This window comes from Lathyrus oleraceus, chromosome 1 (genome assembly GCF_024323335.1).
Source record: "Lathyrus oleraceus cultivar Zhongwan6 chromosome 1, CAAS_Psat_ZW6_1.0, whole genome shotgun sequence".
Taxonomy (NCBI): domain Eukaryota; kingdom Viridiplantae; phylum Streptophyta; class Magnoliopsida; order Fabales; family Fabaceae; genus Lathyrus; species Lathyrus oleraceus.
This window is the reverse complement of record NC_066579.1, coordinates 431,316,063-431,335,917: the sequence shown is the minus strand read 5'-3', so window position 1 is coordinate 431,335,917 and position 19,855 is coordinate 431,316,063. Positions and strand designations below refer to the sequence as shown.

At 41.5% G+C, this 19,855-nt stretch overlaps 1 protein-coding gene across 1 annotated transcript; it reads left to right on the top strand.

Moving 5' to 3' along the window:
• The first annotated feature begins 16,741 nt into the window (after positions 1-16,741).
• On the top strand, positions 16,742-19,189 carry LOC127079924 (pentatricopeptide repeat-containing protein At4g21065). The gene has a single exon (XM_051020275.1). The coding sequence runs from the start codon at positions 17,047-17,049 to the stop codon at positions 18,895-18,897; it is 1,851 nt and encodes a 616-aa protein (XP_050876232.1). The 5' UTR covers positions 16,742-17,046; the 3' UTR covers positions 18,898-19,189.
• The last annotated feature ends 666 nt before the right edge of the window (positions 19,190-19,855 follow it).

Genomic DNA, 19,855 nt, shown 5'->3' with positions numbered 1-19,855 from the left:
CGGGGTACCAGACTAGGTATGCAAAAGATGACCAATCAAAAAGGGATAAAGTTGCTAACTCGGAGCAAATACCCAAAGGGAAGGGGAAGACCCACTGGGGGCAATACTGCTTGATCAAGGCAAGTATCCAGAGGGGACAAGACTATCAATACCGCAAACCGGGCACTGATAACTACAAAGAGGGGATTACATCTACCGGTTTGTAGGCAGAAAACCACGGGAACAGAAACCGTCATCAACTAGGATGAGCACAGAGGGTTAACTCCACAACAAGGAGAGAACGTGGGATTTTACAACTACCAGCTAGTAGGTAGAAAACCACAAAGATAGGACTTACAACTACCGGTTTGCAGGTAGAGGCCAACAAACAGAATGAACCACAAAGGTTACCTCTGCTAGGGGATGAAAGTGGGATTTTACAACTACCGGCTTGTAGGTAGAAAACCACGACGATAGGACTTACAGCTACCGGTTTGTAGGTAGAAGCCAACAAACAGAATGAACCACAAAGGCTACCTCTGCTAGGGGATGAAAGTGGGATTTTACAACTACCGGCTTGTAGGTAGAAAACCACGACGATAGGACTTACAGCTACCGGTTTGTAGGTAGAAGCCACTAAACAGTCAACGGGGAGCCAATTTAGGATCAATCCCGAAAGGCAGACTGAAACAAGACTCAACCTAATGAGGAAAGAACTCAATAGGGAAACCCGTCCCGTGAGGGAGGGAACGGAAACAACCGTCATCCACGAGGATCTAACTTAGTGGGGGAACACAGAAGGAAATGGTAGACACTTTCTGCTTAAGGGGTAGACTCTACATGGAGAGATCAGACACACCCACATCTGCTAGGGGAATTGTATTGTTGGGGATACCCACTCGACTAAGGAGTCGCTTGCTGAGAAACACCAACCTCTCAACCATGCTGGGGAACCCAACTCTGAAGCCGATCCAAGCGATGCTAAACTCTTTCCAACAATCCATTCTCGGTCACCACGGCTAAGGGCTAATGGACATGTTTGCAATGTTGATGCATGAGTTTTTTTGTTTTTCACAATGCCCCATGATCATGGAAATGCTATGCACTAATGATGCAATATGCTATGCTTGTCTAAATGATGGATGCATAAAAACACACGTCTCCTCCAGAGACAACACCGGGGAGCTCCAGGAACTCTGCTGAAGATTTCAATACCACGTCAATTTCCACCCTGATGGGGAAAGACAACCTCGCTGGGGACGACCTCCATCGAACCCGATCCGCTTGGAGATTACCCTGCTAGGGGAGGCAGCCCATGCTTACCTCTACCGGGGATGGCCCTGCCGAATCCGGTCCTCTTGGGGACCTTGCTGGGGGAATACCATCAACACAACCTCTGCTGGGAAGACAGCTTCAGACTTGGAAAACAATCACCACTCCGCTGGGGATATGGTAGCCTTCAGGCTTGCTGAGGAGGCACCGATCTCGAATCTGCTAGGGAGGTGACACTCTCAAACCCATTGGGGAATTACGGCCTATCAGTCACGGGCCGTCCTTCGATTTGTCGAACACTGGTGTTCACCATCCTACCACAGTGTTGACTTTCCACTTTTGAGAACTCCCAGACTCATCTGGACTTTCCTGACTCATCACCTTGTATTCCCGGCTCCTCCGTACTCCACGGGGATCGAACTCCTGGGATTCATACAAACTTCCCGGTCCTCAGACTTTGAAGAGTCTTCTTGATTAACCCCTTCCAGGATCGTCGTCGTAATCCTTCACCGTCCTTTCATTGTTCGTCTATCCCTTGCCCCTGGCTGGACTCTGTGGGGATTTCTTTTTTTAAAAGGCTTCATATCACCACCTGTCAGCGAATGAAGATATCTAACAGCACCTGCACAAGAGATTGTTAGATAAAAGCGTGCCCCAGGCGTGTCAACACTTCAACATTTTAGTCGCTCAAACTTCCGAATAAGATTTCTAGATTTCAATCTTATAAGCATGCATCGGAAGGGACCTCTATGTTTCAAAATGCAAATATTCTTATCAAAACGAACGGATGTTTTCGTAATCAAAGCGGTAATGAAAACAAAAACAAAACTATTTGACTGAACGCATTTATTGACTGAAACAAAAAGGTGGCTCAGAATCGAGCAACACACAGGAAGCAAACCCTGGCAAGAGGTGATTGCGCACAAAAGGAAAAATCTATCCTAATGGCAATGTGAAACCGTGATCTCATCGGGTTCCAACTCGGTTACACCCCATATGTCCTCAAGACTTTCCGCACTTTCGGCTTTCTGAACCAGACGCTTCCGATCGATCTCTGTCGGAGATTATCCAAGTCACATCTCGAGCACAAACGATCATGCTGGACGCAGTTGTTCGTTTCAATCCCTCTTTTTCCTGGACCGCCTTTCGGGTTTCAGTCCACCGGGATACCCTTTTTTGCCCAAGCCGCCCTTGTGGGGTTTTCGACTTGCCGGGTGTATAGTTCTTTATTATCCCTAACTTTTGCCCGAACCTTTTCTCTTTTTTCTTGGTTCGCCGGGATGCCCCTTTTTGCCTGAACTCTTTTCCTTTTTTTGTCCAGCGGGTCAATTTTTTCACGAAGTATCTTTTAACTGCGTCCGCACTCAGGGGATGGCAAATCCTCATCATCTGTGGTCGTCAACGACAAGGCTCTATCAGAGGAGACTTTTTTGACCACGAACGAACCTTCATAACTGTTTATCCACTTGCCCCACGATCGTCTTGAGGAGGAAGGATCCTTTTCAACACCACATCTCTTCCATGCTACCCACGAGGTCGCACTTCTTAGTTAACAACACGCTTCATTTACCGGGTACAACTGCCCCATGACAAGTAACTGTCGAACTCTTTTCTTAATCAGGCTCAACGCGTCAAACCGAGTCCTTATCCACTCGCCCTTTTCTAACTTCTCATCCATCTGGATTCTCCACGACGAAATCTGGGTCTCAAATGGTAGTACAACTCTCATCCCATACCTGAGTGAGAAAGGCGTTGCCCCAGCAGATGCACGCATCGAAGTACGACACTCAGGATACCGACTTCGTACTCAGCCACCATCGTTGGTGCGTTCAAATGTTATCGGGGAAGCACTAGCTTATTCACTTTTAAACTCCCCATCAGACATCAGAACCCGTTCGGATTCAGGGTCAGGCCCCTCCTCCGGGATCGGTCACTCTCAATCTTTCGATTTGAGTACCTCGAGATGTCCTCATCAGGGACTTCAAACTTCCTTGGTTGAGAATCATCGATGGGTTGTTGGGCGAGATAACCATACAATACCCTCTTCTTGATTGCTTTCTGGGAGGTATACCGAATATCGTATTCAGTTGACGCCATTTGCCCTCTCGCAACCCGTCCGGTCCATGCTGACTTCTCAAGCACATACTTGATCAGATCCATTTTGGACATCCACAAGGTGGTATGAACCAGCATACTGTCTCAGTCGGCGAGCAGCCTATGCCAAAGTACATCAAGTTTTCTCGAACAGTGAGTGTATTGTTTCACAGTCGATAAACTTTTTGCTTAGGTAAATTGCATGCTCTTTTCGACAAGACTAGTCATGCTGACCCAATACGCCTCATAGACCCCTTAAAGGCTGTCAAGTACCAGATTAACAGTTGTTTCTTCCAAGGAAGGTATCAGAATCAGAGGTTCCTGCTACTTATTTTCCTTTCCATGCCCCTTGGCAGTCACCATTCCACCTGACCATTTGATTTCTTTTCTCTCTTTTTTTTGTTTGTTTTTGGTTCAGGCGTTTCTAGTATTGTTTTTTCTTTTTTTTTCTTCTTTTTTTTTTCGCAGGATCGACCTCGATTCCTCTGATTTGCCCACAACAAGCCTCGGCAGCTCACCGGACAGCACTCCATAAGTGCACTGACTTAGACTCAACAGTATGAGTTATCTCAACCGGTCAAACAACTTGATCAAGTCCACCGGATGCCCCTCTCTGCTTGGGACTTTGCCATCATGTCATCAACATGGCACGTGACACCACGGTGAATCATATCATGAAACAAAGTCGCTCCGTAGCCCTTTGATCCGTGGCACCGGCCTTCTTCTTCACTAGAGGATAGTCTTCTCTCGATGGTAGCTCATGCCCCACAATATGGGTATTCCACCCTGGTGTATCTGGATGCAACCAGGTGAAGATATCAACCTGCTCTTTCAACAGGGCTACCATTCTACTCTCGACTTGCCTCTGAAGCGGCCTCAACTCTCATTTCCCTTCTGGACTCGGCGGTACTCGGGATTACCATCTTGACTCGCTCCTCTTGCGGTTGAATCACCTTCTCCTCTTGTTTCAACAACCTGGCTATTTCCCGTAGATCACAATCTTCTTCGCCTTCTTCCTCGGCATGATAGCTTGGATTGTCGAAGTCATATAGAGGTGTAACCGAATTGTTATCGATGAGATCAGGAGGGTGGTCACTTTTGTGGTCGGAACCAAATGAATCAAAAGGAAAGAGAATAAAAATATTGCCATTTTTATTTTTTAAAACTGCAAAAAATGAAAAACAGGGAACACCGCTTTTGATCACAAAAACATCCATTTATTACTGATGCAAAATGTTGCAAAATGAGACACATGAGGTGGCCCTTACAATGGACCAGTACGTTTCGGGCAAAACGTATGGCTTTCATGCAAACAAAATTAACACAGAAAAACTACTCTTCCGGATGAGCGACAGTGATGCTTTTGGAGGCCTTCCAATCGCCTGGTACGCACGACTTTATCCACAGCTCTAGCTCGCGGTCGCGGTCGATCTCTTCACTCACTGAACAAGCATGATCAGAATTCAGCATTCCTGCACTGACGAAGATGTACGGTGGACGACGTCCTCTGTTTGGTCTAGACGACTCTTGATCAGGATAACCGATCCCAAACATGTCTGCCTTCACCACTATGTCAATGATTCTTCCCCAACCTCGGGCCCCTTTGTTCTTCACCACTTCTAGAGCTTGCTTATAAGAAGAAATGGACAGCGTCTTCTCTTTCCCAATAACAACAGCATTCTCTACCTTGATGGTTTCAATTGCTTGACTGGGTGTTTCAACTTTTTCACTATCCATTTCCACTTCCATCGTCTTCTGGGTTGTATCTCTCATCAATGCACACCCCTCTGTGGCAACGGCCGCACAACAATTATCAACAACAGGGAAAGCTCCATCCTGCATCAGAGGTTTTGGGACCACAGCCATGGGAACCTTTAACTGATCTTCCTCAGTCATCTCTATTCCTTTCTTGACCTTTTTCACCATCTTCATCTTTACAGGACCCTTCCTGGATACAGGGTTGACATCCCCATCCATGATATGTGCCAAGCTGATGATCTTGGAGTCCACCATGTCCTGGACGACATGTTTGAAAGCCCTACAACCCTCAACACTGTGCCCGGGTGCCCCAGAATGGAACTCGCACCTGGCATTCTCATCATAGTGTGCAGGCCTCTTCTGTTGTGCTACGGGAATCAAAATCCTTGGTCGGACTAACCCCAAATCCCTCAATCTCCTGAACAAAAGGGTGTAGGTATCAGGTGGTTCCTCGAACTGACGCTCCTCCTTTTTCTTCTTCATCTGGCTCCTAACTCTCGGTGCCTTCTGTTGAGGTGGTACAAGTGGATTACCAACAGGAGTGATTACAGCAGCAGCATAAGGATGATAACGATCCTTACTGCGTTCTTTCTTTGCTGGCATATCACTTGAGTCAACCTCTTTCTCGAGCGGACCACTGCCAGAGGGTTTCTTTGCTACAGAGCCAGAGGGGTTTGTCACTTCAGATGATGGAGCCTTTCCCTGAACTTTCTCCTTGATCATCCAGCCCTCAATCCTTTCCAATCTCTCGGCCACGGCCTTCTGCCCCAAGGCAAGCCCTTGCACAACACTGAACAAATCCCTCACCATCTCTTTCAGTTCGAGGATGTCGGCGTTGGGAGGATCCATCAGTTCGGATTCGTTGCCCCTAGCAGGATATCTGAGCAGACGAGCTATGCTCACCGGTTGACACCTACAAAACAGCAAATGGGTTAGTATGACTCACACATGCAATGTCTATCCGTACTAGGAATATTCTGTCCTTTGATTCCGGTTTCACCGAGACAGATAAAATTTTATCAACAACATTCTGACATCTGGATGTCTCTCGACCTGAGTCTCTATTAAAAATAATGGACCCTGAGTACGGACAGACATGAGTTGAATGCAGATGAATGCGAAATGAGACCGATGCAAATGCATGAATGCAGGTCACTGCGCCATCTAGTCATCTGAAGACCCATTCTCTGAACCAGTCACAGTCAACTGAGTCACCGTAAATCCGACTTGGGGGAATTCCGAAATAAACGGAACCGGAGATTACATCATTATCACAGGAACATCCACTGAACGGACGACAGCCAGATCCTCTGAACCGGTACTCTCAAATTCAACCTGGGGATCCGAAATAAACGGAACCCGCCGATCAATGCCAGGATCAAACCTCCGGCGTCCAGAAATAGATCCATAAATCCGACTCTTAAAGAGGACTCTGATCAACCAATAGTCACTAACAAAGTCACCATCAGAACATGCATCTGTAAGAATCAACCCTCCCCTCACAGGTAAATTCTAATCAGGTTATCCTAAGGCGGACAATGATCTCGACAATCGGGCAAAGATACTCAACGGGTTTGCCCTTTCGGGTGTGCCATTGTAGCTCTCTTAAGATCGTTTCAATCAAAGACCCGGGAAATGATCGGTCACCAGAGTCAATAGCTCAGATGAGGTGACTCAACCAGAGTGGAGTACCCCACAAAGGAAGAGCTCCCTCAGATGAACCTCGTCCGACTTGTGGTATGTCACGTTGCAACAATATGCTGATAAAGCAAATGAGGAACGTGAGACCACACTAATCCTAGGTGTATACTCGGGCCTGGGTTTTAGCCCCACTCAGAACACCCACCCCAAACAGAGGAACCACCTGTACAGGAGACAGCTCAATGACAGTATGATGCATGCAAACAGATATGCACATATATACAACATAATAATCATGAATGCAATAAATAACAGCAAATAGCAACCAAACCCTAACCTAGAGAGCGCTAGGAGAGACTCGCTTAGGGAAGATGGACCAGCAAGAGGTCAACTTCACTTGTCCCCAGTAGAGTCGCCAGCTGTCGCATTACGCGAAAAACCGGCGGGAAACAAGAACAACAGAGCCGCCACTGTGCGTTATTTATCCCAAAAGAAGGAAAGGAAACGCTCAGAGTAAACCTGGAAAAAGCATGGTCTCGCGACCAAAGAGAATGGGATCGGGAGTCGGTTATGCGAAGGGAAGGTATTAGCACCCCTACGCATCCGTCGTACTCGACGGGATCCACGCACTAAAGGAAGGAAAATGGTTGCTAAAACACTGCTCAAATAAACATCTATACAGGCTGAAGGAGACACAAGAAAACAAACAAGACTGACTCGGCAGGATGTCGCATCCTGGGCCTACTTAGTCTATCAGGCATAGACATCAGAGTCAAAGTAGTTCGGACTGGGGGAAAACATGCTCGCTAGGATGTCGCATCCTATGCATACGTATCTCCTTTGGACGAAAGAGAATCAGAGCATTCGTAGCTCGGCTAACACGCACACAAACAAACACAGGCAAAGGCAAACGTGGAGCCTGAATGCCAATCACTGGGCTTACATCAGCATCCGAACCAAACAAAACCCACACTGGAACCCGAACGCCACTCGATGGACTTACATCAGCTTCCAAGCACACAACAACACAAAACCAAGACACAGGCGAGGGCAAACATGGAGCCTGAATGCCAATCACTGGACTTACATCAACATCCGAACCAACAAACACACACTAGAACCCGAATGCCACTCGATGGACTTACATCAGCTTCCGAGCACACGACAACACAAAACAAAGACACAGGCGCCCGGAGAGATCTGCTCATCTCCTGCCTACGTACCTCATCTGGTATGAGGATCAGGGCGACGTAGTTCCCCTACGAAGGGACACAGGACTAGCCGAACCAGATAACAGAGGGAAACACAACTAGGGAGACTACGACTCGAGCCTAGCTGTTATCATGCAAAGTTGTCCCTAAGTCAAGGTTTCTAGCTAACTTGCATAGGAAGCAAGCCTATCCTATTCAACACAAGTAAACAGCAAATCAAGCATTCACAAGTAGCACACACTATATGCACACAAATGGGGCTCAATCAAAGGGTAAGACTGCAAGAGCAAGTCATCTGTACAGGGGTAGTATTAGCTCTTAACCTTGCCATTGAGGGGCTAAGGTGAAGCTGATGAAAGGAGAGTGAAGATAAGACTTCACAGCTCTTATCCCTGGTCAGGGAGAGCTTCAGACAAAGGAGCGTGGGTTCAGAATGGAGGAACCCTTCTACACTCAAGACTCTGACACAATTGTACATTGTACAAGATCTTGGGTTTGTGTCCCAATGCATCAACACAATGGTGTGAGCAGAGGGACGACTCAACAGAATAGCGGGAGATAGATTGCATATCTCTTATATCCGCCAATTGCCTCATAGAGGTCTTTACCTGCTTGGGGACAAAAGTAAACAATCACAAACATCGCCTCTTAAGGAGGACTTCAGACAGGTGCCTGGCCAGGTAACAGGCCAGGTCTTCCAGACTACATGGAGACAAGAATGTTATACCTCAGTGCAAATTGCTTATCAAGCAAAGCAAAGCAATACAAGTCCTTAAAAGAACTGAGCAACTAAGGGTACCTGAAATCAGTCAAATACAATCAGGCCAACATAAACAAAACAACAACATAAGAATCAATCAACAATCAAACAATAATGTGCATAGCACCAAGTCCAAGTGAACCAAGCACCCTACAACACAAACAAGTTAGTTTACAATAGTCAAGTGAAACAATTCAACTTGCATTAATTCCTTTTAAGCCCTTTACTTCTTATCCTGCAAAGTCAAAGTCAAACTCAAACATGAGTAACAAGACCACTAGGACAAGCCTAGGGTCAAAAGGATGGAAAAATGTTAAAACAGCAAGTGAAACATGATCAAAATCAAGGTAATTCAATTAAAAAGAGAACCTAATTGGCCTCACATCAAAACTATGCACTAATTTCATTTTATGCACAATCTAAGTCAAAGTAGTCAAGTATGAACCACATATGAGTCAACAGCATGATCACAACCAAACAAATATCAAAACAGCTCAATAAATTCCACAAAAATTCTACTCTAAACAGGACATATTCAATGAGCTACCTATCAATTTTCATGCAATTTGGACTAGTGGAGCTATGGGAATTAAATCCAACATGCCATGGCATGCAAAAATCAACCTAAACTAGGTCACAAACCAAGTGTCAATTTCAATCAATTGTAAAACAGTGAGATCAAATGGGAAATGAATGGGACCAAAGCCAAATTAAAGCTATACATGTTAGGAAGCACTCCACCAAATTTCATATTCATAGGATAAGGGATGAGTATTTAACAAGACATGTAAGTTTGTCACTCAAGAAATAATCCAAAAATGCTAAACAGCAATCAAAAATCCAAATCAATTAGGAAATGGATCAATTAAATCCACAAAAAAATCATGGTGAAACCTAACATATAAAAGTCATCTCATGCAAAAAATCAGAGCCATAGGACTCAGGAAAGCATGGAAAAATAATTCATGAACTCAGCATAGCATAGTGCGACACATATTGTCACACTCAAAAAGAATTAATCATATCTATCAATCCAGAGATCCAAAAATCATAAATTATACATCAAAATCTCCAGGCATGAGCCAAGAATCATCATATGAAATTTCATTCAATTTGGAGCTAGCATGATTATTTGGTGATTAAAATGGTAAAACATACAAATATTGCACACATGATAAAGATCAATAAGCCATTCTAAAATTCTACCAGGCACAACATGAACTATTATGCCTAAAAAATTCTAGAGAAAAATTGGGATCTAACAAAAAAATTGCCACCTAATTTGGATTAATATTGGATTTTATATGATTTTTTAAAGTTTTGTTAATATTATGAAATAATTATTTAAAGTGTTAATGAATTAATTAAGACGCAGTGGCATAATTGTAAATACCACTCTGCCTGGTCAAAACGCACAGTATCTCATTAATGTGCTGGCAGCGTTTCATTGGACGGTTTCTGGCGGCAAACACGTTTTCAAATTGGCACGGTACAGAAGCAGATCAAAACGCGATTTCCAGAACTTCCTGAAGCTTTTCACGTGTTCATCTTCGTCCTTCCATCTCCAGCTGCGGTTTCGAGCAAATCTCGACGAAAATGAGCGAGCCTTATACCGATCTCTTCGTCTCTCAACGAGGATCGTGGATATGCAATCAATTTTGTCCAGAAATTAACATACACAAAGATCTAATCAAAACTAGCTTTATCATGCGAACTTCAATTCAAGATTTATCCACGGATACTCAATGTTTTAACACGATTCAAATTGCAGTTTGTTCTATGTCGTGTGCTCTACCTAAATCGCATAACAATTGCATGAATTAACGAGTTTGATTTCCAACCTTATTGACGTGCAGCTCGTGAATCCGTGCGTTTCTTGCTCCGATTTATGAAAACAGATGGAGTGTGATGATTATGAAGATGATTGATGATGATTTCGCAGCTCAACAAGTCTTGGAGATGAAGAATTTTCCATTTGCCATTGATGAGTGAAGCTTTCAACAGTGGAGTTTTGGATCGGTTCTTGCTTCGATTCTTGAAAACAGAACTCAAAGATCACCTGCACATGAAGAATCAATAGAGAAAGAGCACAAGCAATGATGAAATTCTTCAAAAATTGATGAAAAGTGTTTTTCTGAAAAGTGGAGAAAGTGAGAGAATTTGGAGATTTTTTGGCTTTGATCTGAAAATTGTGATTATTCCCCTTGAGTTTCTGTTATAATTAAGCTTATATATGATTGCCTAATCCACCTCATAATCATGATTAACAATTTTGGATAATTAGCAAAATGTGCACTTGTAAGCAATTTGGCATTTTTGCCCTCGGAGAATTCCATGCAATGTAACAGTGATTTTTCAATTTGAACAAGTCACAAATTTCATTTAGAAGCTATTGGAATTGGTCCCATGTCAAAATTCCATGTACTTTGAGTTTTGGACCATTTTGCCCTTGGTTTTTAATTAGTACACCTGAAAAATGACCTTTTTATGTGAAGGCTTTTGGCAAAATGTGATGATGGATTATGAAAGTACATGTTAAATTGGGTTTGCTCAAAGAAGAACCATCCAATTTGGCCATTCCATGTGAAAGTTATGGCACTTTGATTTTGGGCATTTTTGGAAAATGACTGGAGCATATCTTGCCAACCACACATGGGAATTTCAAGTTCTTGGACTTTTTGGAATGGTGAGATCAAGATATTCAACTTTCATGTTGGACCAAATTCCATTTGAAGCTTGTATGATGAAGTAATTTTGAGGAGAAAAAGTTTCCATTTTGGGCAGCTGAAATTACAGGTCACCTGCCATTTTAGGAAACTTCTTGTCTGACCTCCAAATCTTCAACCTTGGTCTTTGATATGTCAAATGAGACTCATATGGATATGAATGAGGCCTTTCAAACCATCTCACACCTTCCAATCCATAAAATCAGGCACAGTTGACCACAGTTGACCACAGTTGACTTTCTATGGTTCCAGCTGAAATCCAGCTTGACTGATGAGCTTTGATCATCCAATCTTTGGCCAAACCATTTCAAAATGATCCTTAGACCATATGAACTTGATAAATCAACCATATGGCTTTGTTCCAATGAAAATAGCATATGCTTGCTGGATTGACTGATTCTCCTGACCAGTTTGACCTAATTTGTCAGTGGGCTTGCACTTGGGCAAATGGACAATGCAATGTTATGCAGTGGCCTATGTTATGTTAATGACCTAATCATGAAATGTATATACAAAAGGTAGGGTGCAAATTTGAGGTGCTACAGCTGCCCCTATTCAATCAACTGGGAACCCGAAGGGATGAGAGCAACGACTGTCAGACTTTCAGGGTAAACAGGGATTGAATACCAAGAACCGTAGAAATTTGCACACTGCTGGGATTCGTCTTTTCTCGTTGTTTTTCTTCTTTCAAAAGCACAACCACATCCAGACATCGACACACGATGAATGGGGAACAGAAATCTCAAACTAGATGCCAGCGGACAACTAGGAAAAACTCAACGTTTACCAAGACCAACGGAGAGGTAAATCAACTCTACTGGGGATAACCAGGAAAGGATACAACCATACGTCAGCGGACGTAATGGGAAAAACTCGACTTAGGCATCAAGACAAATCATCACTTATACTACTAGCATACCATACATTTGTTATTCTCTTTGTATTTTATTTAATTCCTAACTTAAGTTTTTGCAAACTTTTGTAATTTCTCTACACTTTTGGTATTTCAGTCTTGCCTATTTTCTTGCAATGCTTCTAAACTTGTTTATTGTTGTTGTTTACCTCACCATGAGTGAATAGTATCTTAAGGATAAGGGGTTATGAGAGGTTATCTCATGAAAACCCCTAATGAATTTATCCGCTATGTATTACGAGAAAAATCCTTAAGTGTCTTTTTACTTTAGAATCTGAGTTACAATTCACAAGTCTATGTTGGTTGCGAAAGCAAAGGTAACATGGACACAAGCATGATTCGGAAATATATGCATCGTTGTCTAAAAGTGGATTGCTAAATAATTGAGTTTAAGGCACCACTAACAAAGCGACTTGATCTTGATTAAGAAAGTCGTTATCCATTCTGAAATCAATGTCTAGATTGTGCACGCCACGAAAGTGGGTGACACACATTTTTATCTACTTTTCTGTGAAAACTCTCAAATTAATCTCATAATCGATTTTGGATAAATCATTATAGTGAGTCTAGAGTTGCAATCACAATCTCGTGTCTTATTTTTTCATTTACTAATTTATATTTTCAATATGCATTAAATAAACTCTTTTGTGTTCGGTTTAGATAAACATAATTGAAGTAAATTTTGGTAAGCACACATCTCTCTATGGGTTCGATCTTTTTATTACTTGACACAACTGTGCACTTGTGGTTCTCATACAATCAGTAGGCCATGCCATAACTTTATCGATATATGAAGAGAAAGTGGTATGATGTGGTATGGTGGAAACCAATGGTGGCTACACAGTCAGCAAAACGTTTGTATCATGCTTTAGGTGCTTGCTTGAGACCATAAAGTGACTTCTTCAAACAGAAAGCATAATCTGGATGATGAGGGTCGTGGAAACCCAATGGATGATGCATGTAAATAGTCTCATGAAGATCACCATGTAAAAAGGAATTATATACATATAGTTGATTGATGGGCCAGGATTTAGATAGAGCAGTTATAAGATTAGCAATTATAAGACGGGCCTTATAACACTCAAAGGAACCATTGAAAATTTTCTTATGCCTTAAAATCCACACACATCAAATAAGATTAGCATCACAAGGACGAGGAACTAAATCTCACGTCTTATTTCTAATAAGAACATCAAATTCAGGTTGTATTGCGAATTTCCAATTTGAGTCGGATAAGGCTAGCTTAGGGGTTTTAGGCATGGGAAAGATTGTGTGGTCAAGTTTAGAGACTGATAAGGTGAATATCTCGTAGGGTTTAATAATGTCTTTCATGATATGGGTGGTGATAGTCTGTGTAGGTGGAGGTGGGGTTGGTTGGGTTGGTGGTGAGGTAAAGGGAGAAGAGGTCGCGGTGGTTGAACTAGTTTGAGAGGGGGTCAAAGAGTGGTTGTTGGTTCATTGATAAGGGTAGGTGTTTTGTTATGGTTTCTAGTGTTGTTTGATTATTTGCAAGAAATGGTAACATGTGATTTTGCCGTTGATGTACAACATAAGGGTGTAGGTCATCATTTAGGAAGTTATAAGAGTGAGAGAAAAGATAGTGTATTTTGGTGAAAGGAACTTGGATTTCATCAAAGATAACATGTCGTGAAATTATTAATTTTTTGTTTAACAATTCAAAACACTCATAGCCTCTATGATTCAGTGGGTAACACAAAAAAGACACGTGGAGTAGAGTGAGGTTGTAACTTATGAATTTTAAAGGACAAAAACAAAGGCTAACATAGACAATTGAAAACTCGTAGATGTGGGCGGGTGGGATATCAGTGATATAAGAATTGTGTTGGGGACTGATATGTTGCCATTTGAAAACTTTTAGATGTTATGGAGAAGAATGTTGAAAATATATGTTTCCATTTTAAGAGCATGATGCAAACAAGACGCGGGAACAGAGGAATGAGGTATAATGCATATCATATTATTGATGATTCTTATTTTTTGTTCCGCTTCCCCATTTTATAAGGATATATGGGGACAAGAGAAACGAAAAAAGAAGACCATGATCAATGCAATACTTTCAAAATAGCTCATTACTATATTCACCGTCATTGCCACATTGAAAATATTTTATATTTTCCAAAATTGTGTGCGAATAAGGTTTGTAAGTGACGTGAACGTTTCAAATGCTTTGGATTTTTTGCTAATAGGAAAGGTACACAAGAAATTTATGAAATCATCCAAAAATGATACACAATATTTATGACCAACAAAACTTAAAATCGGAGACGTCCATAAATCACTATGTAAAATATCAAAAGGCATCAAAGTGATAGTTTGAGAGTTAAAAAAGGCAACTTAACATGTTTGCCTAAAACATAAGAGTCACAAATGGTAGAAGAATTAAAAGGCTCGCAACATATGAACTTATTACTACGAATTGAGTGCAAAATATAAACGTCAGGGTAACCAAAACGACTGTGCCATAGACTGAAAGTAAGACCGAAAAAATCGGAGGGAGTGGTGACTGGATAGAGATCGCCATGGCTATCACATTTAATGAGAGGGATCCTGGTATGAAAAATTAGATACAGTAAAACCAAAACGGTCAAAGAAAATAGAGACATTGTTGTAAGTGGTGAGTTTTTGCACATAAATTATATTTTAAATAATTTTTGGGGCATGCATGACATGGTTTAAGTTAAGTGGTTGGTGAGAGGTGGGTATTTGTGTGTCGGGTGCCGTGAATTGGAATTCCATGGCCATTGCTAATAATAAATTTCTAATTTGAATTACTTAAAGGAGAATACTACGAGATATTACCTTGTGATGTTTTCGTGTGAGATGTTGCACCAATATTCATGTATCACTAATTGTCAGGACTATGGAAAGACATGGTGTGCATATCGGTCTCAATGTTTGTCGGTGTTTGAGATGATGTAGTATATTTGCATGTGCATGAGGATGTTTTCTAGGATGCCTGGATTCTTCAGAGGACCGTTGTGGCGTGTCCACTGGGACGTGGTATATGAGCTTTGAGGCATGGCCCATGGTGGGGGAGACCAACCCCATGGTTGCCATACTGAGTATTGTTATTGCTATTGCCAAGGAGGAGAAGACCAAGATGGATGAGCATTAGGAGCACCAGTTTGGGTGTCACCACAATGTCCTCGTCCCTTACCGCAACCCTGGTTGTTACGAAAATCATTGCGGTTGTCGGTGTGGCGGTTTTTGCGTTGGGAGGTGTCACCAGGAGATTGCTATTGAGTTGTGTGCATGGCAATATGATAACCATTACTTGTCATTTTAGCCATACTGAATTCTTCCAAAGTGAACATGGAACATGCATGATAAAAGGAAAGAAGAGGATTACTCTAGATAATCTGTTCATAGAACATCTTAAGACACTAACAATAAGCAGAGACATTTGGGAAATCCTTCATGCGAGTGTTGGATTGTCTTGAAAAATACATGCCAAACGATTCCATGGTTCCATTGCAATGGAGTCAGGTTCCATAATAGTGGTCATCAAATCAGTATAAATAATGGAATAAATCCACTAAAGAACAGTGGAATCAAGAGTGGTTCATTGTTCATGCTCGACGTTGGTAGGGTTGGAGGTGTTTTTCCTATAAATAGAACGATGTGATGCAACACTCGATGTGGGCGAGCATGAATGCAGAAAACTCGATCCAAGTTCCCTATTTATCTTTTTCCATCTCAAGAATAATAGGAACGTGGTTCCTAATATTGAAGACGACAAGAGCGAGATGAAAATCAATTTTTGAACTTGTGATCGTGGCGGTCTTGGGCTAGCTGAAACCACCAGGGGACAGTGGCAGTTGTATGAGCATCATCAACGATGTCGCTGTGTTCGGAATCTGACATGGCGTGCGAAAGGAAAAAGCACAGACGAAGAACATATGCGTGAAAGAGCAGAGAACATGTTTGATCGCGAGCAGAGCATTGTTGTGTGTTCGACGGTGACGACACAGTAAGAGGGTGGCACGACGACGTTGTAGACAAAAGCGGCACAAAAAAAGTGGTTGGCACGACAACGACTAATAGATTTTTAGAGAAAGGGATTGGTTAAATCAAATACTATGTAAGATATTGGAATCCATAAGTTTTTTCATTATATAAATACAATGTTTAGTCCAATGTCTAATTATAATACAACATAACTATATAGAAATCATTATAACAAATTATAACAACATAATTACATAGAAATCATTATAACAAATATTCTATTCTATCACCGATGATTCCCATAATGTAAAGACACTTTCAAATGTAAACACAAGAAATGCTAAATGAGGACATCCATTTTCACAACTTTATCTTTTATTAAAATGTCTAAAATCTTGTTGGCATTGGTCACATTTGAAGCTAAACACATTGTTGTAGGGTAAATAGGAATTCACCAAAATACATTGTTGGTATCCTCCCTTCCCTTAAAAAATCTTCAAATTAAACTACATGGAGTATATTATACAGCTGCGCCTCCCCTCTCGAGTCTTGTGTACTTTGAAATGGAGAAATCTCAAGTCTCAACTCAAGCGGCAGCAAGTAGTATATTCAATGGTCGAGGACAGTGATAATCATCATTGAACGAACGATCCCGACAATAAATTGAGATTTAAGGTTCAAACTTAGTTTGATTCCTTGTTGCAACAAATTTGATTTCATCACATGAAACAAATGAACGTATCCTCAAAGTTTTCCTCATTCTTCCACAACCCCAAAAACCATTTCCCTTCCTTCAATTTTTCATCCTTCTTTTCAACTACTCCACAAAACCCAACACCACACATTCTCACCAAATGCATTGCTCTCTTACAATACTGCGCCTCTTCCAAACACAAACTAAAACAAATCCATGCATTTTCCATAAGACACAATGTCCCACTCAACAACCCCGACATGGGAAAGTACCTTATTTTCACAATTGTTTCGCTCTCCGCACCCATGTCTTACGCTCACAACGTTTTCACCATGTTACATAATCCAAATGTGTTTACTTGGAACACCATGATTCGGGGTTATGCTGAAAGTGATAACTCTACTCCTGCACTCCCATTTTACCGTGAAATGTTGGTTTCATGCGTTGAACCTGATACTCACACTTACCCTTTTCTTCTTAAGGCTATTTCAAAGTCGTTGAATGTTAGAGAAGGGGAAGTGATTCATTCGGTTACTGTAAGAAATGGGTTTGAGTCTTTGATTTTTGTTAGGAATAGTTTGCTTCATATATATGCTGCTTGTGGTGACACTGAAAGTGCACACAAGGTGTTTGTGTCAATGGATCAGAGAGATTTAGTTGCTTGGAATTCTGTGATTAATGGGTTTGCTCTTAATGGAAGGCCTAATGAAGCTTTGACTTTGTTTAGGGAAATGAGTTTGGAGGGTGTGGAGCCAGATGGGTTCACTGTGGTTAGTTTGTTGTCTGCTTGTGCTGAGCTTGGAGCTCTAGAGTTAGGACGTAGGGTTCATGTGTATTTGTTGAAGGTTGGGTTGACACAGAATATGCATGTGAATAATTCATTGTTGGACTTTTATGCAAAATGTGGGAGCATAAGAGAGGCACAGCAAGTGTTTAGTGAGATGAGTGAGAGAAATGTGGTTTCTTGGACTTCTTTGATTGTTGGTTTGGCTGTTAATGGGTTTGGTGAGGAAGCACTTGAGTTTTTCAAAGAAATGGAAAGGCAAGAGCTTGTGCCTGGTGAGATCACTTTTGTTGGTGTCTTGTATGCTTGCAGCCATTGTGGGATGTTGGATGAAGGGTTCAATTATTTTAGAAGGATGAAAGAGGAGTATGGTATTATGCCAAGGATAGAACATTATGGTTGTATGGTGGATCTATTGAGTAGGGCTGGTTTAGTGAAACGAGCTTATGAATATATTCAGAATATGCCAATGCAGCCAAATGCTGTTATTTGGAGGACCTTATTAGGGGCGTGTACAATACATGGAGATTTGGGTTTGGGAGAGATAGCAAGATCCCACCTCTTGAAGTTAGAGCCTAAACACAGCGGGGATTATGTGCTTCTCTCAAATCTTTATGCCTCTGAACGTCGTTGGTCTGATGTCCAGACAGTGAGGAGGTCGATGATAGAGGACGGAGTTTGGAAAACGCCTGGATATAGTCTCGTTGAATTGGGAAACCGTGTTTTTGAATTTACCATGGGGGATAGGTCTCATCCTCGGAGTCAGGATGTGTATGCACTGCTAGAGAAGATCACGGAATTGTTGAAGTTAGAAGGTTATGTGCCTCATACCACAAATGTGCTTGCGGACATAGAGGAAGAGGAGAAGGAACAAGCTTTGTCTTATCATAGTGAAAAAGTTGCAATTGCTTTTATGCTCTTGAATACAGCACCAGGGACTCCAATCAGGGTCGTGAAGAATTTAAGAGTCTGCGCAGATTGTCATATGGCTATCAAACTCATATCAAAGGTTTATGATAGAGAGATTGTTATCAGGGATCGTAGTCGGTTTCACCATTTTAGAGGTGGTTTTTGTTCCTGTAAAGACTACTGGTAATGACATCTTGTGAGTACAATGCTGTATTGTTTTTGAGGTAACACTTGGTGATTAGATATAGAGGCAGTGAGACATGGCTGAAGATTTTGCTAACTTGCAGTCATTTTCAGTAAATACTTTCTATTGTAGGAAAGCCCCTTTCTCCTCACATGCATAAGTTGCTTAACATCAAAAGATGTTACATGTCACATTCAAAGAAATTATTTTATGCTTCGTTATTAATGACATTTGTCACACACCATTTATTTGGAAAAAACAGGGTATTGGCAGAGCTAAGACTTGCATCATTTCATATACTTGTGCAATATATTCCTTCAAGTTTCTGTGCTTTCAGTTAGTTGACTTTCTATTGTTGTTTCACTTGTTAGAATGAGCCAAGATGCAAGAAAGTGCGGCCTTGAACTTCATATTTGTGAAACGAAGCTATTATCACGAGCGTCCATGTAGGTGGTCTACAAGAGACCAAAAATAATGCATTCTTTTATCATTTGAATTTATCAATTTTCCATTTTCTGCCTCATTTTCGGGACAACCACATTACAGAAGCACCAGCACACCACCTCCACAGCTTCACGAGGAAAGCATAAGTGGAAGAAAAAATTTAAAGGGGAAAGTGTTTAATGGCTTGAAGGCACTTTTTTTTTAATTCAAATTCAAACTGCTGTTACATTTATGATCAAAAGTTATCAGAAATGAAGACATAAAAGATGAATTGGTGTTTGATCCCAGTTGTTGAAAATTCCATTACAATTTATGAAGAATTTCAATCAATCTTGATGAACAAGATAGTTATCACTCACACAATAATAATGAAAAGAGAAGAACAATGGAAAAAGAAAGAAAGTAAAGAACGATGAAGGAGAAGAAGAATTAAAATTTTGCTCTGCTCACAAACTGTGGAAAACTTGTTTTTCACTTTACAATTACAAAATACTGTGAATTACAATGTTATGAATAT

Bases quoted from the DNA above. Each gene is read 5' to 3' on its own strand.
- LOC127079924 (XM_051020275.1), top strand. From the start codon at position 17,047: ATGAAACAAATGAACGTATCCTCAAAGTTTTCCTCATTCTTCCACAAC.